Source organism: Cygnus atratus, chromosome 2, assembly GCF_013377495.2.
Source record: "Cygnus atratus isolate AKBS03 ecotype Queensland, Australia chromosome 2, CAtr_DNAZoo_HiC_assembly, whole genome shotgun sequence".
Lineage (NCBI taxonomy): Eukaryota > Metazoa > Chordata > Aves > Anseriformes > Anatidae > Cygnus > Cygnus atratus.
In genome coordinates this window covers 95679552-95704770 of record NC_066363.1, presented here as the reverse complement: position 1 = coordinate 95704770, position 25219 = coordinate 95679552, and the positions used below count along the sequence as shown (strand labels likewise).

The 25219-nt window shown below is 41.7% G+C and overlaps 2 protein-coding genes across 15 annotated transcripts in view; one reads left to right on the top strand and one right to left on the bottom strand.

Moving 5' to 3' along the window:
* Positions 1 to 289: 289 nt before the first annotated feature.
* Positions 290 to 23947, top strand: LOC118249957 (protein Abitram). 14 transcript variants are annotated; one of them, XM_035550481.2, is made up of 16 exons: positions 296 to 481; positions 1032 to 1779; positions 3457 to 3637; positions 3919 to 4088; positions 5324 to 5536; positions 6864 to 6933; positions 8239 to 8616; positions 12720 to 12800; positions 14759 to 14949; positions 15702 to 15777; positions 18738 to 18827; positions 20484 to 20535; positions 22491 to 22620; positions 23355 to 23431; positions 23509 to 23578; positions 23661 to 23947. In XM_035550481.2, the coding sequence occupies exons 2-16, from the start codon at positions 1060 to 1062 to the stop codon at positions 23787 to 23789; spliced, it is 2628 nt and encodes an 875-aa protein (XP_035406374.1). In that variant the 5' UTR covers positions 296 to 481; positions 1032 to 1059; the 3' UTR covers positions 23790 to 23947. The 14 variants fall into 14 exon arrangements, 12 of the variants coding, with proteins under 12 accessions (XP_035406385.1, XP_035406374.1, XP_035406383.1 ...); XM_035550491.2 differs by having other exon boundaries at positions 297 to 481; positions 1032 to 1606; XR_004779257.2 differs by having other exon boundaries at positions 304 to 481; positions 23393 to 23431; positions 23661 to 23740.
* Positions 23700 to 25219, bottom strand: part of CTNNAL1 (catenin alpha like 1) — a 57553-nt gene continuing 56033 nt past the window's right edge. The window contains exon 19 of the mRNA XM_035550494.2: positions 23700 to 25176. Within this exon, the coding sequence (XP_035406387.1) occupies positions 25015 to 25176 (162 nt within the window). The 3' untranslated portion in view covers positions 23700 to 25014. The remainder of the gene's footprint in view (positions 25177 to 25219) is intronic.

Genomic DNA, 25219 nt, shown 5'->3' with positions numbered 1-25219 from the left:
AAAAACCACTATATTTATTTAGTTTTCAGCAAGCTCTAAGCCTTTCCTTGGCCATCTCTGCCCTTCCCTGCTTTCTCTTAGCTCGCCCGTGCATCAGGCCCTCCACCGCCCCTCGCCCCCCGCCCAAGCCGCGCCCTTGCAGCACCGCCCGCAGCCCCGCTTCCAGCGCCGGGCCGCCTGCCGCTGCGCGAAATCCCGCCCCAGGCCCACGCCGCTGAGGAGCCGCGACTTTTCTTGCGCTGCACCTTCCGCCCCGCCGCGCTTCCCCATTGGCCGCCGCGCACCGGAAGGGAGGGGGGGGGGGGGCAGCGCTTGGAGCGCGTGCGTGTGCTGAGGGGAGACGGGTGGCCCGGCTCGGCGGCGGACCAACGGCCGTAACGGATGCAACGGTCGGAACGGTTCCAACGGTTTTAGCGGCCCTAACGGCGGCCGCAGCAGCCGTCTTCTCCTCCTCTTCCTCCGGCGGCGGCCGGGCTGCCGGGTAGGTGTGTGCTCGCCTTGCGGCGGGGGCAGCCGGGGCGCTGAGGTGGGGCCGAGGCGTGGCGTGGCGGGGTCTGTGCCGCCGGTGTGTGTGTGTTCCTTATGGAGGGTTTAGGGGGCCCCGTTGAATTTATAACAGTTATTCCTTGGTAATACATGGTTGAAAACTGAAATTAAAAGGCTTATTTCAAGCACGAGAAGAGCCTAATGTAGAACTCAAGTGGCGCGGCTGTGAGGATGCTATCGTCATTTTATCTTGCGTTAGAAAACTGAGTCAGGCCAAGCAAAACAAAGGTAAGGCTACGCCTGGGCGAGAGCTTCAGGCCAGTGACTGCGCTGTGGTATGCAGCTTCATCCTGTGTTGCCTGAGGCTGCACATCTGGGAAAAATGCTGTGTGCGTAAGAAATGTAATTGGCTTTTCTCATACTGTGTAGATAGCTTGAGCAGGGCATTTCAGCTAACTGTGGAAATACATTGCAGAGGAAGACACGATCACCGTTTGCACTGCATGAAAATAGTAAAACTTTTCTTTTTTCTTTCTTTTTCCTAGAGTCTTTAACTCCTAATAGGAAACTGGAATGGAGAGCACAGTATCGGTCACATTCCTTGTGTTGTTTTCCATACTATTGTGTGAAAGTTATCATCATGGAGTGGAGACGGGGACAGTTGTGCAGACATTGGAGAGAACTTTTCCGGAAAAGGCAGCCAGTGTTAACGTTGACTTGGCAGGACTAATACAGAAACTCCACCTTCAAGAACTTTTTCGTCGTTATGGGGAAAATAACTCTCTGACGATTGAAGGATTTAGAAAACTGCTCCAGAACATAGGTATAGATAAGATGAAAAGGGTTAAAATAGACCATGATCATGACCATGATCATCATCTTCATCATAACCACGTTTCACTGAGTAAAAACGCGGAGAAGACTGTTTGTCCAAACCACGAATCTGATGCTGGTAAAGGCCCCCAGAACAGTCGTTCGAAAGAACCTCATAAAGCGGAGAACGTAGATCATCAGCAGAACTTGGTACGCAGCAAGAACACTGTTAATGAAATAGTGGTGTCTATCAACACTACCCCCACAGATGGCAATCCTGAGCTGCAGAGTCTGGATCCTGGAGAAGGCAAGTCAGTTGCTCGGTTAGGTCTGACTAGCTCTAACGCCATTAACATCACAGATGGCAGCAATACCAGTTGGCTTGCTAACAGCAAAGCAAATGAATCTCTTGCTTCTCCGAAGGAATCAGAAAGAGGAAGTTACCTGTATTCTAAACTTAAAAACCAAAATACCCAAGAGGTGAGACTGACTCTTTTGTGTTCTGGGAATCCAGGTCCACTGGCGGTATTGTTACAGCTTTATTTGCTGGGTGCTTTACGCTTAGCTTGGTTCAAGCTTTGTTGTTTAACAGTGTTTGTAGCAAAATGCATGCAAGCAGCTTTCCTCGAATCTTAACCCTTTGCTTTGAAGGAATGTTACGGTCATGCGCTCAGGAAAATATGCTATCCAGTTAATATAATTTTCTTTCCTTAAAAGGCAATACATATTTATATTACCAATATTGACATGTTTTTAAACATATACTAAAAACAAAGAACACAAAACTCAGGCAAGTATAAAAAGTTTGCATACTCCACGGAAAAACTTCATGTAAAAGCAGCAGGGAAAGATCAGGTGTTCAAGGTACTTTGAAATGAATGGTACTTCATTTTTTTCCAAAATGAATTTCTTGCTTTGTAAATGCAGCCAAACAGTCATGCAGGTATATGGCGGTTGTTGAGCTTGTTTTTAGAGCTTGTATTTTTCTGCTTGTGGACAGGAAATGAGTAATATGCTCCCCCAAGTTAGAAATAACTGAGGTCTGATGGAATTTTAGACTAACTATATTACTTATTTGCTTCTCATTTCAGATATACGTAAATCAACGTTAAATTCTTAGTAAAATGTAGCGAAGGGAATGGTAAATTCTTTTAAATCTTACTGACTTCTTTTTGGTTCAGCTTGTTTTTTCTGCCGTAAAGTCAGAATCTGTATTGTTTTCCAAGTAACGTGGTGAAAGAGGAAAAGAAAATACGGCTAAAATAGTGTTATTCTTATGAGAGCTGCCTCACAGGCATAAGATAATCAGGTAGGCAAGGCAGAATTGTAGGGAATTAACAGGTACACGCATTCTCTTTTTTTCCCCTTATATCTTCACATTTTTCTTTTAAGATTGTGTTTAAGGACCAACTGTAAAATCAGAATAAGAAAAAATATTGCTGCGAAATGATATCTATTACTTTAAGATAGTAAAAATGAGTGCTGATAAAGCCTGTAATTTTGCTGTAGACAGTTCTGTTACACAATCGTATCTTTCTCCATGAAAGGCTTTTAAAACTAAGTGTCTCTCTGGCGTCGTAATGGATGCAGTCGTCCTAGATAATTCCGGGTGGGTATCTGCAGCGTGTGATTTGTGGGTGCTGGTTACGAGTTACTCTGCTTTCTGCACAATCAGACCAGGAGTGCTACGGGGGGACTCGGGGGGGGGGGGGCTACTGAACCCCGTGTGGCTGTAGGTCGTGTAGTGGAGGAAATGTGGGGTAGAATATGTTCTGTCTGAGACTTCCCATAGTAATGACCCATACAAAAAGGTCTTCAACCATGTTGCTGCTTCCTTGCGTGGCCTCCAAAACAGCCTCAAAAGTGTTAGGCTTTTTTCTAACCTCAAAACAAAGCATCTGGCACCCACCTTTGAGCTGAGAACGTGTACTGATTGCGCGTCATCTATCGGTGCTACCCAGCCAGCCTCTGGGCCCGAAGAGGGGATGAAGGTATGGTTCTTCTAGAATTGGCTCATTACCAGTTTTTAATTGCTGTTGTTACACCGTTTTTCATGCAGGGTCACTGTATTCATTTCAATTAAAATGAGATGTGCCGTTGTTTCAATATATGGTATTTTGGCTCTGCTTCACCTTTAACAAATGTGTCTTTCCACAGTGCTCCAGTGCATCCAAGCTGATGCAGTCCCACGGAATAGGCACTCAGGCTCTGTTGACTGCTACGGAATTTAGCTATCTTTGTCCAGCTCTTATTAATCAGATTGATGGCAAGTGCTGCATAGTCCATGCAAGTACTGAAAAAACTGAAACTCCTCCAAAAGGTTACTCTTTGCAAATAGGTAGGTTCCCTTTTTTAATATGGAATAAAAGCCTATTGGAAACTCGTTTATGTTAGTTATACGTTTCAGAAACATATTCCAGAGTTGAAAGAAGCTTATGATTTTCTTCTGGCACTTCTCCTTACCATGTGTAGAGAGAAATCTTTGTGGCCTACCATTTGTTAGCATCTAATTAATCAGATGATCAGGAGTATTTGATGACAGGAATGTTAAGCAAACAATCTCATACAGCAGTTGTTTATTCTAATTGCTTTTTCTCTTTTTTTTTTTTTGTTTACCAGCTTGGATTGGTGGCTTCATATCCATCTCCGTCATCAGTTTTCTTTCCTTATTAGGTGTTATATTGGTACCTCTGATGAATCGTGTATTTTTCAAATTTCTTCTAAGTTTCCTTGTGGCATTGGCTGTGGGGACTTTAAGTGGAGATGCCTTCTTACATCTCCTTCCGCACGTAAGTATTAATTACCATTTTGTTAATTATCTCAAAACAGAAACACTGACAGCTGCCAGTACCTATTAGTGGTAATTTTGATATGTATTAATACCTACATGGTGGATAATTTCTCAACCTTGTAGGGTAGATTATTTGATAGAAATAATTTTGCTTCTACTAATAAGCACCTATCTGGAGCTGTTTGTACTATTCCTCAGTCTTTACCGTGTAAGAACTTCGCACCATGTTCCCTCAATCTATTTCCTGTTTTCAGTCATGCGTGCTGCCAAATCACTCATAGTTCCTTGCACCAAGAACTTTGGGTAAATATTTTTTTAGTCTCTTATTGCAGTGCCGTGTCTCATCCTAAAGCCAAAACACAGCACCATACCAGGAAGAAGATTAACTACCCCAGCCAAAACCATGACAAATGTGGAATAGAAATCTTGTATTTTCTGTTACCAGTCACTTGTGTCGATTGCTTATCCATTGTAATGTTTTTGTCAGAATCTAGCATTTCTGAAGTCCTAGGAAAATATTGCTCGATAGGCTTTGAAATGAACTGCTGGTGTTACGTAATCTGGGCAAAGATATGGGAATATGATTGAAAAATTTCTGAATTTCTTGAAACTCTTAAAAATATTTATGGATCCAGCATTCAGGTAAGATGCACTAAACCACAGATCCTGTGCTGGTTTCAAAGCCTTGTCCTTAGGGTTCTTCCTTTTCCTTTTCAGTTAGTCTTGAACTTGTCATGTGAGGTCACTGCAAATCTAAATGTGTGTGTGAATGTATGTGCATCTGTGGATTATACCCAAAAGTTTTTTCAAGAATGCCATATTTGCTTGAAAGAGGGAAATTACTGTTAAGTGCTTTGTAGAAAAGGGTGTTTGATGTCAGGTAGCTGTCTTAGGTGGGAAAATAATTATTGTTCTGTCTTTGATTACTACTTAAAATGCAGTTTCCTTGCTAGCATCAAGGGTATTTGTAGGGGCAGTTGTGCGTCTTGTATTCAGCAGAATGCAATTAATTTCAGTAAGGGAATGAATACCAGTCCTGCTCTCAGTGTTTTTCTATCAACAATTTGTCCTCGTAATTGTTTGAGTTCGTATCCAGAGCATTTATCCCATTACAAGCGCTAAATCTGGACTCCAGACTTGAGGAAAAGAATGTGAAGAAAGCTTTGTGTGTTTCTCTCGTTATCAGTTCTTGTTATGTATATAATGATTTTGTCTGTTTGGTTCTCCCCTTAGTCTCATGGAAACCACCACCATCACCACGAAAAGCCTCCCCTTGAACAAAACAAAGGTCCTCTGTTCAAACATCTTGTTTTTCAAAGTACAGAGGAGAGTGCTTACCTGGATTCTACGTGGAAGGGACTTACAGCACTTGGCGGCTTGTATTTCATGTTTCTAGTGGAGCATTTGATCACTTTAATAAAGCAGTTCAAAGACAAGAAGAAAAAGGTATAACTATTTTGAAGTTGTGTTGTATTGCATGAGGATTTTTGAATACGCTTCTATGAAGACATAAGTATCATGTATATCCTGCTGATAGGATTTGCTAGCAGTTGCTGACTTGCTTAGTGCTCTAATTTATATTAGCAACATCTACACTTACAAACTAGGCGGTAACGTTTTTTGTGGTCATCTTCAGGAAGCCCTCTGAGTTATTTCCTTAACCAGACAGGTAGCACAGGGTTAACATGGTGAATTTTTTTAATAAGCAAACACCTGATTACAGCCTTTGTTTCAAGTTATTTAAGGTCATTGCTTATTAGTGACTTCTTTCTGACCTCTCAAGGAGATTATGCAACTGATTTTTTTTATTGTTTTAAATCTCCTACTGGCTGAAGTAAGATGACCTCTTGCAGTTGTTGCACTACTGCTGAGGGGGCACTTCCCCAAAACGGGTGAGGGTGGCAGTCACTCCTTAGACAAGTAAGCATCTGACTATGCTGTAGAAGGTGACCTTGTTAGATAGTATTCAGTTTGAAAATATCAGCTGCCAAGTTCCTCTTCTTTCCCTTCTCTGTCTGCAAAGAGGAGAGCAATACAGCCTTCGCATTACGATGCTGTGTTTTATGTGGAAGGTGTAAATAATTGATTTGGGTGGGTTGTAAACATTGGTTCAGCAGACTTGGTGCTGTGTGCTCTTTGAATTGGGTCACAGCAGGTTGTGTTGGTGTGGTTGGTGCTGGAGTAAGCTAAATTAACTGTGAGTGACAGGATCACTTTCCCAATCTATTATTAAGTGTATTCATCAAGAGATGACTTGAGTTCCAAGCAAAGCAATTATTTTCTGTGTCCTTATCTCTTAGCCACGGAGAATGGATTTTCTGTTAGGCTAATTGTGCCTTTCTAGATACTGAGTCACTGATCATAATTTTTTGTGATGCCGACACTAGTGAGTGATGACTTTATTTGGCTTTCTTTCAATACATTAGGAAAAAGCATCACACTGACATTACACTGGAAAAGAACTAGTGGAGTAGCTCTTGTTCAGCATTTGCTGCATTTTACTTACCGAATGACCCCCTCTGTTTAGTCCTTTCACAGAAGTACATGGTATTTATGCAAGTTCATTTTTTCCCCCCTTTTGGAGCCTGAGGAACTTCCGTCTCTTTATTGTACTTAGAGGTTTCTAATGTTCCTCTTCTGCATTCTTTGTATGGCTTCCATGTTGTCCTCTTTCTGTGCAGGCTGTGTAAATGTTGTGAATATTATGTTGCTCATGTATATCCTGAAAAATAAGTAAAATATTCATAACTACAGTATTTTCTTTTGGAATAAGAAAAAAAATGAAGATGATGGAGAAAGTAAGAAGTTTTCAGCGAATGAAGAAAAGTTAGATACAGATGATCGTAAGTCTCAGTAATATTATTGAACAGTTGTTGTTGTGCAAAAGCACAGCAGCACAGTTTAAAAAACCAAACAACTGATTGATGGCAGCTCATAGATTTGATTCTTACTGTAGGTTTGATCACTGTCTACTTAAATTCTCTCTGAAACAAACCTGAATGTGCACTGATCTGTAGAGCAGTAGCTTTGTTTGCTACTTCCATTTAAAAAGGATCGATAGGTTGGAAGTAGTGGATTCAGTTTAGAAACAAATGCGTTAATTCTGGATTGACCAGTGGAAGTAATTTTGAGAAGCTCTTCTGGCTATGCCTGTTGCAGATGTAGCCATACCTAATGGCTTCTACACTTCTTGTATTAGACTGTTGGATGCCATTTACAGAAATCTAAATAATAGACCATGCGTATCTGAAATCCAGACTTGAGTACTTACTTATTTTTAAGGTTGATAACCTAAAATCCAAGGTGCTGAAGTATTTGGACTGCAAATAATCAGGTGTCCTCAATACTGTGTTGTGAGCAAAGCCACACCTAATTAGATACTTGTTAGTCCTTGTAGCTAAGGGAGGCTTCCATTTTTTTCAGAAAGTAGTTGTCAGCCGTGCAGGATAAAAACATGCATTTTTTTCATTCAACAGAAGGGAAAGAACTTAAGAAGTTTGGGGTTTGTCAGTTAAAATCACTAACATTATTGTGCTCTTAATGTTTCTGTGAGGACACTTCAGTCTGTTGAAATTTTTGAGTATATTTTTCAGGTGTTCAAGCTTAAGAACTTGTGTATAATCAATTACTTCCACATGAAATACAGGAAGTTTGCCAAGATTATCTGTACTGTAGTCCTGCTCTTTTGCATTCCTACTCTGTAGCCCTAAGATGAATAAATGGCATATGCGTGTCAGGCTTTTCCCTTCAGAAGCAGTTGAACTAACAGCCTTTGTGCTGTGAAGTTGAGATGCAGAGCCTTATGCTCTTGTACTTAAATTGCACTGGGTCTTAGATGAAAAGCTTTATTTATTTTTTGATTTTTTTAAGAAGGCATTTGTGGCCATATTGTATGGGGCTGCTTTAGTGTTAGGGGACAAAATAAAATGTATTTATTGTTTTGGAATAACAGGAATTTTCTCGGAAATCTGATTGAAGGAAAAATAGCTTGTGGAGGCACTTGGTACAAGGAGCTGGGTTATCTGCCTCAACTTTCAGACTTGCTAGTTGTTTCTTTACTGTTTCATTTATTCAGCTTGTTTATTGTATTTTTGCTTCCTGAGTGACTCTAAAAATGTATAATATTATACTCTGGGTTTTTGTAACAGGGTCTGAGGGCTATCTAGGGACAGACTCACAAGATCCATCGCCCTTCATTTCTCAGCAGCCAGCCATGCAAGAAGAAGAAGAAGTCATGATAGCTCATTCTCATCACGAGGAGGTTGACAATGAATATGTGTCCAGGGGCTGTAGAAACAAATGTCATTCTCACTTACACGATACTCTGGGACAGACGGATCATCTCAGCCACCACCACCATGATTACCACCACATTCTGCATCATCATCATCATCAGAACCATCATCCACACAGTCACAGCCAGCGCTACTCGCGTGAGGAGCTGAAGGATGCTGGAATAGCAACTCTGGCCTGGATGGTGATCATGGGAGACGGACTGCACAACTTCAGTGACGGCCTAGCAATTGGTAAGTGTTAGTATGAATGCTGCAGCTTTGTCGTGTGTGATTAGAGCAAGGTCTTGCTGTCACTTATCTTTTTGTTAGGAATAAAACTAATTAGTTTTTCAAAAACCCACACTGCTAAACTTTTATCTTACAGCAGCTCTCAATGAATGATAAAATTCTCCAGTTTAACAACCTGCAGACCAGTGACGAGTAAAGCAGAAATGTTGTGCTTACAGGTGCATTTCTTTAGGAAATCTGTAATTTTTGCTCTAATTCTCACTCTTAGGATAAAAGTAGGACAAAAAGAACAGATCGAAGGTTTGTGTTTTGGGCTTCTGGATTTGAGGTCAGATCTGGGGGTCACCTTCTTTCTAGAAGGAAAGCTAGATGGTGAAAGTAATTTATAAAGTGAAGTGAAATCAGTAATCCTTAGTTCTTCTGCTAGTCTTTCGTGATCTTGACTTCAGTAATTAAGACTAATCTCTGGTTTTATCGCTATTGGCTTCATTTCCAGCTTGTATAGCATACTGGGGGCAGTTCAGCAGTAACGCTCTGTAAATTTTCCTGTATATACAAGTTCATTCTTGTTTGAGGAGGAAGCCCTATAGTAACTATTTTCTCAGAGCAGTATTTGCAGTTGTTCAGGTTCAGTCAATTCAAAGAATAATGTGAAAAGAGACCTTCTGATTTAATCTCTCTTTTATGAAAGTAGAAGAGTGGAATGTAAATTTCCTAGCAGATCAGTACTGAAAATGTGGTAGAAGGAGGATTTGCATACAAATTACATGCAGAACCAATTATCTGTTAGCATTAGGGAGATTTGGGAAGGAGCTGTGATTTGATAGTTATGAAAGGAAAAATATGAGAGGTTAATAAAAGCTTATTGAACAAGTGAGAGTAATAGCTTTTAGAAGTCCTGCTGTGTGGCTTGTTCAGACTAATGGAAATGTGGCTTTCCGTCAGTTCTGGGTGTGCTTGAAAATGTTATGGAAAACACTGATGCTGTGGGAATGCCAATACTACTTGTATAATATTTATACATATTTAAATGAAGGCGTGAATGTTTCTGTGAAGATAGGTGTAGCCAGAATAACCCTTCACTTAAGTTTGTTTATTTCTTGAGATTGCTATTGATAACTTCCATCAGTTTTCCCCCTCAAAGCTGTTGTGGTAAGTATGTAGGAATTAGGTTTAAGTGCTTGTATTTCTGTTAAAGCGTGCAACAGTTGCATCTGACTATCTTGTTTAAAATGATCTGTGATCTGAACTCTGCGTAGGTTCAACTAAATAACTAAAATGCAGAAAACTGTTTATTTCCATACTAATCTATATTTTTTTCTTTATTGGGGGGAAAAGTGATGTCTTAGGTATATTTTAAAATACCATAGCACTATTAATTCAGTTTCTTGAGAGGGCATGCTATCAGTCGGGTACGTTAATGTTGTCTTCAGTTTGAGTATTAATGTTTCTAAGAGCTATTTTTAGCAGTGAAAAATAAAAACAGATATTCCTGTTCATATTTAAGGTCCTGCTTTAGTGAATCTGGACAGTATTCAGCCATATCAGCCACCTAGGAACTTTGTAACACTGTCAGATTTTGTTTTGCTTGCCTTCGTGGTCCCCAACTCAGACTTACTTTCTGTGATTTAGCTGGATCCTTGTATTTTTCCTTTTATTCTAATAAGCTCTAAGACTGGGAAAACATTGTATAAAGGCAATAATTTAGAAGAACTGGTAGATTATTGAGGATGCAGACATGGGAGAAAGTAATTACCTTCTGCCTTCCTTTCCTTATCTAGTCTCTTCAGGATCTGAAGCCCAATTAATGCTGTTGAGTTCTCCTGTCTTAGGAGATAACTGCAGCTGTTCTCTCTCAAAAATCTGACTCAAAAACTATAAAGCGATGTTTGGAAGAAAACAGATTGCCTAGGAAAGATTGATAGTGTTTGCTAATACTAGCTCTTGCTAGTCAAGTAGCATTAACTCGTCACTTACATATTAATTGCTGTGTGGACTGCTATGACAAAGTGTGCTGGAGTGCAGTGTGAAATACTCCTGTTGAGGTCTTAAATCAAAATAACTTTAGTCTTGCACACTGCACCTCCCTGAATTGGACTTCATAACTAGAACCATAAAAATGGATGTTTCCTAGAGGTCATCTGGTCAAACCTTCTGCACCCCAAAGTGGGTTCTCTTATCCTGGGAACAGCCTCCCCAGCATGAGGAGTATTATTTGAGGCCTTTTTTAAGGCCCTGGGGACTTGGGTAGCTGTGACTTTCCATCAGCACCCTTGGGTGAATCTCATCCCATGCATCTGAGTACTTCTGTTTTATCTAAATAATCTCTAAATTATTGCTGCTTTGCTGTGGGCTGTCCATTTCTTTCTGGAATGGTGCTGATACCTGCTGGTAGATCAAGTCCTAATTTTACTGCTTCCCTTCCCAGCTTTCTTCTCTATCCTCAGCTCAGTTACCTTGTGCTCACTGGAGCACAATCTGACCGTTTTTGCTCTATTTTCCATCAGTTCTCATGTTCCTGGCGTTACTCTGATCTTGATCAAGAGACTATCAATAGGCACAAAGAACTGCATTCGTGCTTGGTTTTGTACTGGAGCTCTGTACAGCCAAGAAAACCCTTTCATGTAAACCCTTTCAGGCAAAAAAATAAAGAGCGATAATGTTTGCATTCTGTCCTCAAGCAACCTGTACCTGTTTGTGGCGGGTCAGATGAGCTTTGGTGGATCTCCACACCACCACCAAGGTGGGCTCTGCGCAGTGGACTTCCCTGGGCAATAGATCTTGTCAGCAGGTCTGCCTCTGTCATCTGCCTTGCATGTGAGGGAGTTGCCTAACACTAAAACTCTTTCTTTTTATGGTGCTGGCGCTAATCAGATCATCTGAAGTGGTGGGTGAATGTTCTGGGCTGGGCAGAACTCATTTCTCCTCTAACTGCTGCCAAGATCGCAACCATGTTCTTTAGATCAGCTGCTGCATATGGAGGTGGGAGAGTTCCTCCTGTTGCTAGGCACTTCTACTCTCCAATTTTACTCATCTGGAAGTTCACATTGGCTTCCTGGTCCCGTGCTCCTTTGGTCCTAGGCTTTTTTTTTTTGGTCCCAGGCTTTTGCTTCTGTAGAATGACTTCTGAAGACCTTCTCGATCTCCTCCTCATTAAACCAGGTCCAGAGATGCCTGCATGTTTTTTTGCACCTCCTTCACTAGGTGCAACAGTGGCAGGTAAAGCTGTTGTTGCTGCTCCTGCAGGGGAGAGCGCTGATCACCTCCTGCAGCCAGGTACTTGGGTGGCAGCGTCCACCCCCAGGAGCTTTGTCTGGGTGGAGTTTGCTGGAGTACTGGTGGCGGCTGCCCTGGTGGAGAGAGAGGATGGTCTCCTGCGTTCACCACCATAGCTCTCCCTCCGAGCCGTGCTCCTGGGACCCCTGTGTGCCAGCTGCTGCAACGTGACCTCGTGCCTTTTTCGGCCCTCGGTGGCTGCACCGTTTGCTGCACACTTGGGGAATCAGTTGGACAAGAAGCTGGATGTGGTTCTGCAGCACCCCTTGGTGAGACTTGGGGAGAAAGGTGGCTGCTAGACTGATCTGAGGAGCTGTGTGTTTGTTTTTTCCCTGTTTAAAGTAGGGTGGTTCACTGTGCATACAAGCTGTCCAGAATTGCCTAATCTTTCACTGCTGGCTTCATGTGGCTGCATGGCCTCACGTGTCATTGAATTTGCCTTCTTCTAGTGCCTGACTCGGAGAGGCAGTTGAGATGAAATCTTCCCTCTATATCTTTTGAAAACCAGTGTCCTTACTAATGGTATCTGCATATGTTGTCGGTTTTTTTTTTTGTGAGCTGCGTTGTTGAACAGTAGTGGGCTTAGTTCAGAAATTAAATGGTGAAACTTGGTTTGCTGTAGAGCATTAGAGGATTTCATCTTGCTTTGGATTGACCTTTCTGAATCTTAAACAAGAACTGTTCAGTGACGCTTTAAATGCTTGTGGAAGCATAACAAAATTTGAGTGAGACTAATCATATGTCCTGACCTAATATGAGCATGTGCACCAATGCTTCTGCACTTAATGACTGCATGTGAAGTAATGCCTCTTATTTTTTCCTTTTCATAGGAGCAGCCTTTACCGAAGGGTTATCAAGTGGTTTAAGCACTTCTGTGGCTGTATTTTGCCATGAATTACCTCATGAACTAGGTAAGACCCAAATAATTTGCTATGCTGCAACTACCTAGGTACTTATAAGTGCCCTCTGGAGAATTAAAGGTTATTTTATTATGCAGCACAGTAAAATTTCTTGATTAGAAAGCCTCAGCCATATCAGACTGTCTATTCAATAATACCCTTAACGTATTTAAAAGAATGTTTTATTTATGAACTAATTTTCCTTTTTAAACCCCAAACACCCCTGCTACTAATTCTAAAGCTCGTTGTCTTTTGCAATTACTTACAACTTGTTCTGTGCGGTTCATCTCTAGTTCGTATTCTTCATAACATAGATTCAGGAGAATACATGTCAGAATTTGTTTAGTCACATCTCTGCCTAATTTTATTGTTTGTGCTGTTGAAATGACTCCTTTGTGCATAGCATGTGCTACTTTTCCTGTTAAGTCTTACAAAGAAGCAGTAGCTATAAATTAAGCTTGGCACTATTCAGAAATCTTTCCTGGAAATACTTTGTCTCTTTGAAGCTCGAGTGATTTAAATTCATGACGGTAATTTTTTAAAGGAATGCATGTGTTGTAAGTTCGGTATTGTGCCCTTTTGCAGTGAAGCTCCTGAGAACAGGACTTGGCTGTTTGGTTGAACTCAGAATGATTTTCTTTCCAGTTGTTGAAGCATTTTGAACATGTAACTGGTATGTCTGTCTTAGCAGCCGTGGTCACATCTGGTATACAGAATGAGGAAAGAACAGTTTGCTGACACTTTTTAAGGTTTAATTCTCTAGAAAGTGCACTGTTCAATTTCATTTAACAGAGCTTGTAAACCAGCGTGTGTATGTATCAAACCATTTATTAAACAATTAGATGTACTTGGCTGTCGGTACAATCATGTTGTACAGAAATAAATTATTTTCTCTGGAGAATGTACCTGGTTTTACAACACGAGGGGAATTGAGCCTTGTTCATCTTAATCTAAATTCCGTGGAAGTCGTGGAACTTGTATTAACTACGTGTACTAATGACATTTAGTACAAGTATACAAAATAAATTCATGTTACAAGTCCGACACTTTGGATTCAAATGTCCTGTTTACCTTCAAGCAAGAAAAATCTGAAACTTAAATCATGCTTTTTTTAACCAACACAGAAAACTTGATGCAAATACCTTCTTTAACAGAGAATGTGAAATGGCATAGGAATACTAAGACAAATTGGACTGGTTAAAGTTAACTAGGGAAGAAATTGGATTGTTCTGTTGTTAGTGCTGAGCACCTGTTGATAAGATTATACCAGTTCATCTTAATTGTAACCTCTCATGGGATAAGCTGTTGTAACAAATTTCTCAACTCAGCTTTGAAAACTGCCTTTATTTAAACTGGAGTGAAGTTACATTTTCTACGTAGAATCAATTTCATTTCCAAATAATAAGCTTGTATTACTTTACTCTTTGTTTAAATACATTATACTGATCTTAAAACAGATTTCTACCCTGAATGGTGAAAAAAATCTGGTAATCTACCATTCTTTCAAATAAAATTAAGACATTATGATTGCTTATGGAAATTAATTATGACTTTCTAAATTTAAGCAAGCTAGACTTAAAGTACAAAGCAAAGTTACAGGATAATAAATGAATTCATCTTGGTACCATTGTTCTATGCAGTTAAGTGGGAATACTTGGTTTTAGAAACTGACTTGGAGTGTTCGTACATGTCAAGGACTGCAATGTGTTCGTTTAAATACGAGCTACACTACAAGCTGCCGCTTCCAAAAATCAGGAAACATTAAGGCTGTAAACTTACCACAGTAGTGTTGTTCTTCATGTGTGCTTTTTAATTTTTTGTCCCACTGTTTTCTAATTTTGTGAAGAAAAATGTAAGGCAGATAACAACATAAAAACTTCCTATTAATCTTGTAAGAAGGAACAGAGATCGTGAATACTGCAGTAATTACCTGAGGGTGTAAACACCTGCTTTGTTTTACCCTGCTGTAGGAGATTTTGCTGTGCTTCTGAAGGCTGGTATGACTGTCAAGCAAGCCGTGCTTTACAATGCGCTGTCAGCAATGTTAGCCTATCTTGGAATGGCAACCGGGATCCTTATCGGTCATTACGCCGACAACGTTTCCATGTGGATATTTGCACTTACTGCTGGCTTGTTCATGTATGTGGCTCTTGTGGATATGGTAAGTGGCTATGTTTTACGTAACATAGTTTAAAAATGAATGCCAGTTGCATTTTGATCATAAATTCTTCCACCTGTTCTCCCTTGATATGTTTTGGTACCTGAAGGTATGGAGGAGTGTTCAGTTAAATGTCCAGGTGCAAGATTACTTAAAGGTTACTGTTGGTGCAGAGATTACTTCTGCTGTTAAGCATCTGATTTAAAAACCAAGGCAGAAACAAAGTAAAACACTTGCTCTGACAGTGGCTACTGTAGCAGGTAGTGCTCAACTTGCAGTCTTAGGGGCTCTCTGCAGCACCAAATGTGCTTCGGCTTTTGCAGCAAATCGTTAGTGCTTCTTGTGATGAAGCCCGAATTGTGTTAAAATCCACACTGTACCTCAAAGGTACAACAAAGTACTTAATGGATGCTCATGGAAGTTTAACCATCATCTTAGAATAAAATTCTTGGTGTGGCTTGATTAAATCAATTGGTAAATAAGCCAGCCATTTACTCAGATTATAATTAAGACATCAGCATAATTATCATGAAAACAGTAATTATACCATTACAGGCTCTGTCTCTAGCTTATGTGAAAGTAGACTGATAATGTTATTTACGTTGAGTGATACCTAACTCAAGGAGTAGCGTGAATGCAGGCAACAGGAGAGTCTCAAGGAGTGAGGCCCAACCACTGCATGCTTCATGGCTGAAGCACTGGGTTCTAAATACCTGTTTGTTTTGAAGGCGTTTAACCCTTTCTTGTTTGTTTAGGTGCCCGAAATGCTTCACAACGATGCTAGTGACCATGGATGTAGCCGCTGGGGATACTTCCTCTTGCAGAATGCTGGTATTCTGCTGGGTTTTGGGATCATGTTACTTATCTCTGTGTTTGAACATAAAATTGTATTCAGCATAAACCTGTAACCTTTGCTGCTGGGAACAGAGCTTGGCGTTACGTTGAAAGCAACAGGTAGCTGTTTTTCTATTCCGTAACAGAGGGGTACGCGTGATAGAAGCTAGATATTTTTATTGGTGTATGTATTGCGTCACTTTCCCCCCATGCAGATCTTTTTTCCTCCTGTAGAAATGAAACTAAGTGTTTTTCACTCAGAATTTAGTTCTGCATATGGTACTATGGGAAGGCATACTTAGGAAGTCGTCATGAAAGTGCCAAACCTATGACCGCATTATCACCCGTGGTGGTGGTGGGGATCTAGTCTTTTTTTGTGAGTTTATTTACTGTAAGTAATTACGTGTAACATTGTTTTTTTTTTTTTACTTTGGTATTTGTTTTTACCACATTTATTTCTTTATGCCAATAAAACACATCAGTGGTTCTTATTTTAGCACAATCAAAAACAGTGAGTAGAAAGCACCATGAGCAGCGTAAAACAAAGGCAGGCAGTGTGTAGCGTGTGATTATATTGGTAGAAACTGGTCTCTTCTGCGTCCACCTGGTTTACATGGTGTGGCAGATGAGCCCACTCCATCCTTTTCGCAGTGGTTCTGCTTTTGGATTCTGTGTTTCCTATTCCAGCTGCTTTCTACTCCAAATGGTTTCATGTGAAATCCTGTTTCAGTTGTTTGCAACAAGTGTGTTTTACCTGCTTCATCCCTTCTGATGTGTGTTACTCTTCACTGATTACTCAAATCAGCAACAACGGTACAGCTATTATGTCGTAAAAGCATAGCTGTGTCTATAATACACTTGAATTCCATTAAAAAGACTGAAAGCAATGCTTTATCACATTTATGCTGCCTGGAGCGGCGAAGTTGTATTACAGTGTTTGATATCAAGGGGAGTAGCGTTACAGGTTGAGACAAACAGGTATTTACTGCGACAGCTTTCCTAAGTCTTGATTTATTTTGGGAAATGAACTAGTCAGCTCTTCCACTCAGCTCTGGTTCTGTGTGATTACACACAATAAACCTGTGCTTGCTCAACAGTTACATTCTTTGCAACAACTAAACCTGAAAGATCCAAAAAGCAAAAAATTCTTTGATAGCACGTATAGGGAAACAGCATATTAAGAATAATAACCAGTGTAGATATAAGTATGTAGTTTGAGCTTACTGTATTATGGTCTTAATATTTTAACCATCGTGAAAGTAACCAGGAAGGAAAGAGACAACTGTTCACAAAAAAAGAACAAGACACACCCCAGCAACTAGAATCCTGCATTTGCAGGAATTGTGAACGTTAAATTGTCGTGTGTCTCAACTTTTATGTAAGAATAAGAAGATAGGCTACCTTAACTAGCTAGGTTAACGGAGGGGAAAAAAGCCCCATAAACATTAGAACTTTTTTCTGATTCAACTTTACTGCTCTTTCAAATCACCAGCTGAATAGAAAACTGGAACAAAGAGGACCTATTTGATCATACCATGTCTGACAAGTCCAAAAAATCTGGCATATGTTGCTCTGTCATAGAGTAGCATTGGCTTTCATTTTATCACATCAGAAATAGATGCTTGGAAGGAATCGAAAGATTTTTATTTTAACTAGTTGAGAAATGGGGCCCGCAGGAGTTTGTGCAGGCAGTGGACTATTATCTTTTCTTCCTCCTTAAGTCTTTACTCAGATTAACAAGACAAATTCATTTAAACTTCTTTCCACAGTGATGAAATACTGTTTTATCAGTGTTCTCTGAGCAAGCTGAAATAATCAGCATAAATCTGTTAAGGTTTTAATGCCAGTATCAGAGCTCATATTAAGAATTTACATAAGAATAGATTTTTTTTTCTGAGTTTTCTCTGGTGAATTGTTACCACTTTTTTTTAGTGTAGAATAAGCAATGTCTTGAACTTCATTTCTGTGCTTTCTTTAAAGGTCAAATGATATCAATCTCTCCATAATAGTAGAAAATTATGGAAGGGAAAAAAATAGTGTGCTCCAATAAAACATCTATGGCATCTAAACTGTGAGCAAAAGAAAAAGGAGCAAATAAAGCTCACTTCTGTCCTGCAAGAGATTATGTCTTAAGGCTGGGAGACGGCTGCTGGCAGCTCCCTTGTAACCTTTTCTCTTGGGAAGCAGTGTGAGTGGAGCAGGAGCCAGCAGAGCTCCCTGTCATTCTTTAGACTGCCTGATCCGCATCGGGGGACCTCACCCTCAAAGGAAATTCTCACTCCTTGCATCCTGTATTCAGTACTTGGCCAGTGCATTTGAGACAGGATTTGTCTTGTTTTCTTTTGAGTCAGGAGGCAGAGAAAGGCAGCCTTCTTCAGCTTGTCCTCAAGCTGAGGCATCCTGAGGGGAGTGCTCAGGTGTGGTTGGGTCTTACCAGTTCCCCCAAATCTTTGTGTGTATGAACCTGTGGTTTTTTTGTTGGTTTTTTTTTTTGGTTTGGTCAGCAGTTGTTTGGAGAGAATAGACTTGTGTTTTAGAGCTCTCCATTCCATCTCTGAGAAGAATACTAACAAAATACAGGTACATTCTTACCTTTCATCAAGCACTCTGCATTTTGTTTTTCTTTTCTACTGTTTTCTATTCTACACTTTTGTGTTGTGGTTAGGCCTCTGTACTTTCTTCAGAAGCACACCTCTAAAGAAACAGCATATGCAGTCTGCCAGGAGGAATGCTGCAGCTCGTGGTGCAGAGGAGTCACGCCACGGTACAATAGCCATCTGCTATGTCTTTGTAACATCTCTTTGGTCTGCTGTTCTGTGCTACCTCTGTCTTTTATAAAAGTCCTATTCCAGTGTTTCCAAGATTTAGACTGAATTAGGAGTAACAATTCTAGAATTTGTCGTAACTGAACCCTAAAGGCCAGCTGCTGATCGTATTCTTTCTTTCACTACCCCTAGTGCTTCAGTGTCATCAGCTCTGGCTCATGGAGAACTGGTCAGTTTCTGGCATGTGCACATTGCTGCTATCTTCTTCAGAAAAACAAATACGTGAGTCTAAAACAATGCCCCTATGCACCTTCCCATGCCTAAACTGAAGCTTTTCATACCTTGACTAGTATTTTCTACTCTAATGCCCTTCCGTCTACGGTCCCAGTCATGGGACAGAGGTCTCGGAGCATGGCAGCTCTTTCTCCTCTGGAAGTCTCTTTCTGATCTTTATTGCAGTTGGACGTGTCCCCTTTAGAGCTGCTTCCCAGGAGTTCTTGGCTGGCTTGCAATGTAATAAATTGACATTAAAATACCTGCATATCAAATGTGCTGCTCATGTAGCAATGTGAAAAGTAAATCACCCTGTGGAATGCGGGGGAAGAACAACTAGGTAAGCTGGCCACGGGCATTTCAGACTGGCTCACTGCTCTGGTACTTTTGTCTTCGGTGGGACGTTGAGCAAACCAAGGGCTGAAACTTGCTGCAGGTTTGTGCCAGTGAGCTGACAAAAGTGGCTTAGATTTCTGTTGTCAGCCTGTAGTGGAAGCAGATCTTCTATGTCGTAACTGTACTTGCACTGAAATTTCTCACAGTTTGGGAAATGAATGGGGCTGAGCCTCTAAGAGCATTTTGCTGTTACACATGTACATTTCTGCAGCAGCTTGTGGTGATGTGCATGACAGCTGTGACTGATCAACAGCAGCACCTTTTTGTCTGTCTCCCTGTGTGCTACCTACGGTACAGATCTTAATTTTATGTGCAGCTGGAGTGCCTGTGCATGGCTGGCGTATACAGAATAGGCAAATAAGGATGGATTCCAAGTGATTTTCTTTGTAATGTATTTATTCTTCTCAGATTTTTGCCTGGGTTTGTATATAAAAGCTGTCAGGTGAAGTTCCTGTGCACAGGGAGAGTTAAAATCAGCCCATGGCAGTGCTTGTCAAGTGCAAGGCCTGTGGGGCTCAGAGTGGGATGGTGTCTCTCATGCCAAGAGCCACATCGCAGGTCTTGCAAGGGGCACAAGGACTGGATTTATTTAAAATTCATTCAAGGCTAAAATGCAGGAGTGGATCTTCTGCTGTGCCTGAACGTAGGGTCACGTGTAGTTAAAACTTCTGTGGAAAGCTGGGCCCCTCTGCTTGGCACAGAGGGGCTGAAAAGCTGTTTTCGTGAAGTGTATTTTTACTTAAGGTACGGTTTTAGTGCATATGATAATCGTTACAGACTCTATTGTATTGCTGTGTGCTAAAAAGAATAAACCACTGAACAAAATGCTCTTTTCTCAGTGTTTTCATAGAGAACAGCGTGGGTTGGAAGGGATCTTAAAGATCGTGTAGTTCCAACCCCCTGCGGTGGGCAGGGACACCTCCCACCAGCCCAGGTTGCCCAAAGCCCCATCCAGCCTGGCCCTGAACACCTCCAGGGATGGGGCACCCCCAGCCCCTCCGTGCAGCCCGTGCCCGGGCCTCGCTCCCTCACGGTGCGGGATTTCCTCCGCTCCGCTCCCGCCCTGCCCTGGTTTCGGGGCGGGGCCGCCCCCACGCCTGCGCCCGCCGGGCTGCGAGATGGCGGCGGGGCGGGCGGGCGGCGGCGGGGCGGCGCGGTACTTCACCCGCTGGTACAAGCCAGGTGCGGGGCGGCCGGGGAGGGAGGGATGCAGGGAAGGGGCCGGGGCAGCGGGCCCGCGGCCTCACCCGTGTTTGTGGCCTTTTGCAGACGTGAAGGGGCGGCCGTGCGAGGACTTCTGCGTGCTGCAGCACTCCAACAGGCGAGTGGCGGCGGGCCCCGGGCTCCCCCTAAGCAGCAGCAGGCTGTGGGGGCCCGGCTTTCCCGGGGGCACCCCGCGTCCTGTCCTGCGCCTCTCCGGTCACTGCTCCCCAGGAGCACCGGGTGTGGGCGCCCTGCTCTGCCCGCCGTGCTCAGCCTCAGCGGCTGCGGCGCAGCCCTCCAGTCCCTGCAGCCTCCCCTGCTGCAAGGGCTCTCCTAAATGAGAGGCGCTTCAAAGCCTTCTCCACGGTGGTATTTGGAAGCAGTCTGCTTCACTTGGATTCCGGGAAATCAGTTGGCTCAATTCAGTTTCAGCCCTTTCCGTTTGGCACTACGCACTCGCTTTTACTTGTACGTTCACGGAGAGGTAGGTAGCGGGCACGAGATAGGAACTAGAGATGTGTGCATTGCTTCTCCCTTGTGCAGTGGAATGGTCTGTACACAACATGCCCGGCTCCTTGTGCATGCCAGGCATCTGTGGTGTGGCTCAGTTGTTGCAGGATGAGCAGAACTTGCCTGCTGTCTGCTGCAGGAAAAGGCAGCCTTCATCTTCCCAGCTTCAAATTTCTCATCTTTTGAGGGGAGGTGAGGTGGAGACGCGTCTGTTGTTCCCAGCGGGTTGCCCACTGCTCTTACGAGCTCAAAGTAAAAGCAAGAGCTTGACACCAGCTAAACCATGCTGCTGACGTTTCCTACAGTACCTCTGGCTGGGTGCTCAGTAAAATAGTCTCTTTGCCCTTAAAATGGGTGGGGCCGTGGCTTGGTTTGGTGCCTTTTAGCATCACAAAAATCCTTTTTGAATTGCACTGCGAGGTCTCAGCTCTAATGGCTAGGTGCCAGCTCTCAGATCCTCCTGCTCTTCGCAGGAAGCCGGGGTCAAAAGGAAGCGGCTTTTCTGGTTCCTCTGAGCTGCTGTAAAGCTTCCCGGTAATGCTGGGGCATGCTGCCCGTGTTCACCGGGATCCAGCTCCCTCTTGTGGGGAGCTGCTTGCCCAGACCCTGCAGAGCTTCGGTGCTGCAGCGGCATCGGAGTGCCAGCTGTGGGCTTTGTGCATTAAGTGCAGGTCTAAAATAGGGGTGAAGTTAGGTCTCAGCGCTACAGCTGGGTTTGTCTTGAGCACTCCGGTTTTGTGACAAGAAATTCTCCACCTTTAGAAAAAGATGGGATGCAAGCAGCAGGTTAGCTAAAACCCAATTCACAGGCAGAGCACTGACAGCCCCCAGCTTCACCTTTGGCTAGTCCGAGAACTGTTGCCCTCTGCTACAACATCATCCTTCAAAAGCAAACCGTGCTTTACTTCATCTTGAAGCAGCTACTTCAGCAGTCCCAACACAAGTAAATTAAATATGCTCATGTGGAGTGCAACACTGGATAAAAGCTCTGGTTCTGTGTAATTACCAAGTTTACTGTTTTTTGATGACAGCCTAGTGTCTCAAAATGAAGCGTCTTCTCTGTGGGTTGCTTTAGGTCAGAGTTCAACTTCCATTCAGTCTGGTAGAGCTCGCTTCAAGTAAGATGCCCTGAAGAAAGCGAGTCCAGTTTCGTCCAGTAGCTGACATTTGTCTAAGTAGGAAACTAAATTTCTGTCTCATCCACAGGCAATAATCACCGTAATTTCTTCGTCATTAGCTCAGGTAAATAGCTTTCTGCGTTACCCTGCTCAACCCCCGTGCTGTCTCTGGGCCTGCTGAGTGAGCCAGCCGCAATAAGCTGAACTATCAGCTGAACTTTCCTACTAAACTGTAGAGGGACTAAACTTCCACTATAGACTATGGAAGATCAAGTATCCAACAGAGAAAGTCTTGCTAGCATTTCAGACTAGATGCCCAAGTGAAGTCCCAGTCTCAGTTTTAAATCCCACCAGTACTGGCAGAGAAGGTGGTGGAGCTTGCTTAGGGCACGTAAAGGCATGGGTTTTCACAACTACAGCATAATAATTATAACTCTTGTTGCAGAATCTGCGTCATCACCTTGGCAGAAGCCCACCCTCTTCTTCAAAATGGAAAAACAATTAAAAGTATTAATTACCAAATCAGCCCCAACTGTAGCAGACTTCAGAATAAGGTCTCTGGGAAGTCAAAAAGGGTATGTCTTTGATTTGGTTAGCTTTCATTTTAGTCTCTCAAACTGCCTGAAACTTTCTGTCCTTTCTAGAATTGAAACTTTGCAACTTAACTTTGTGTTTCATTTTAAGCCCCTTCCTAGTTAAATAATTATGACTCAAGAGAGAGAGAGCATCCCAACCAGGGTGTTACAGTGATCGTACAGCTCTGGTGGTTTCCAGTGTTGCTCAAACCAATGTTAATAGTCTCTTAAGTCATTTTGTTGTGGTATATAGAGGGACTTAAACATCCCGTAACAGATTAAAAAAAAACTGTTTTCACCAAAATGCCAAGGATTTGGAAACTACTGTTTTTGTCAAATAGACCTAGACAGCAGATGGCCTAGTTCAGTTTTTCCTGGTGGGTTTTCAAATGTGTAGTTAAAACTGCATATGCTAAAGTTAACTAAGCTATGTTTTTCTCCTACTTTTGCTTATTCTAATTTCATTAAACTATAAATCTGTTATTCCACAACAACCAGTTATAAGTAAATTTGTAAGCTTTTACAAGCTTCTATTTGTGCACACAGTTGCCATCTCTTCAGTAGGAAAGCATAAATACATAACTTGCAATGACCTGTAACTATTCCACTTCCTTGCTTTGTTCTACAGCTTACAAACTTGTTACGTTGCTGATGATACCTTAGAAGACCTGTGCAATTACAAGTGTGTGTGTGTGTGTGTGTGTATATATGTGTGTTATTTTTTTCAAATGCAGGGAGCTCAGTTTTTAACAGAACTTGCCCCACTGTGCAGGATATCCTCAACAGATGGAGAAGAGTACACCATTTATAGGTAAGGATATTGTCCTCCTTTTCCCCCCTACAGCCTGACATACCGTGCACGTTTACTGAATCTAACTACTTTCACAGTTGTATACGAGGGCGACTGATAGAAGTGAATGAAAACATTCTTAGCAATCCAGCTATTTTGCAAGAAAAGGTAAGAAACTTTCTTGCTTTTAATTTATTTTACTTATTTATTTTACCTTTATTTTACTACTAACTTCAGTCTTGCTTTTTAGCCATCAACTGAGGGATACATTGCAGTGGTTCTACCCAAATTTGAAGAGAGCAAGAGTATAACTCAGGGACTTCTGACGCAGGAGGAATACGAGGAAGTTTTGTTGAAACGTCGTAATAATTCTGCATGAAGTTAATTATACAGGCATCATCTGTATTTGATATTTAATAAGTTTCTTGGACACTGTAACTTTCATAGGATCGAAAGGCCTGTGTGTCTGTTTTTAAACGTGGAACTTAAAACACTGGTTTCACACAAGAATAAAACAGTCCATTTTGTATATGAAAATCTGCTTTCTTTTTTTTTCCTCAATTCTAGTGCCACAACAAGCTTTTAAATAAGCACAGATGGATATTTTGGAGAATGTGTGTGTTCCACAGGCTTCTTTGCTTCTGCTTAGTGCAAGCATAATACAGAAGAATCACATAATTTAGTTGTCATGTAATTTAGCTAAACTAATACAACATGGAGTTTGACAAAGGCGAATTGAAAATAAAATGCAACAGGAGCCTGTATACAAAGAGCAGATAAACTTGAAAATGAGTATTTCACACCAGGCTACGTTTTCCTAGCGTCCTGAAGTCAAATAATGCCCTTTCTACGGAAGTTTGTCATAATCAGTATCTATTTACTTCAATTTTAAATGCTATAAAGTCTACATAATACTTCAGTGGTTCCACATGCAATTCAAATTCTGCTCAATAAGTTTTAATCAGAAAGGAAGCAACAACAGCTATCTACAAATAAAGATAGTAAAAGAAAAAGGTATTGAGACAGGAGTACTAATGAGATAGGAGTATAATTTGGGAAGAATGAATCATGCCAACAAAATTAAGATTCTTTGTTCAGCTACTGCAGGAGTGTTTTTTCCTAGGACTATGCTTCATTGCAGGTATAACTCAAAACTAAGGTAACATTTCAGTGCTTTAGGCCACAGCCTTTCAGACTATATTCCTGATTGGGCTTTATAAATTCATAGACTGAAGCAGGCCAGAGATGAGTTTACAGACTTCAGCAGTAGTGTTACATATAGCATATTGAGCACAAGGTTCTGTACGTGAAATGTCTATTAGCAGCATCTTTGGGTTGGAACATCCATTAAGACATTCAGAAGCATTAACTACAAAACCAGTATTGATAGCGAGCGTAGGAAATTCATTCACATTATAAAAATATATAACGATTACACTAGTTGGTGCTGTAATTGTTAAGTAATGGGACATCTATTAGATGTGACAAAGGTCAAGGGTTTTAATTCTAATTAACCTGGTTTGACTTTCCACAAATGAAAGCAAAATTGAAACTTCAGCAAGTGTTATTCTCTGGTGGAGTTCCTGCATTTCTAAGTGCTATAGTTACTTGCTCTCTAAAAATGTCATGTTTGTTACATGATTTTCCAAAGACTTGATGCCAAATGTCTCAGCTCTCCTTTCTGGAGCGTGTGCGTTTGTGCCAGGTCGTATTCTGTCTTCTCTCCATGGTGGAGCAGGTTTAAGATAGCCGTTTCCTGCTTTATTCTGTAAAAAATGAAGATTTATTAAAAAAAATAAGCAAATGAAC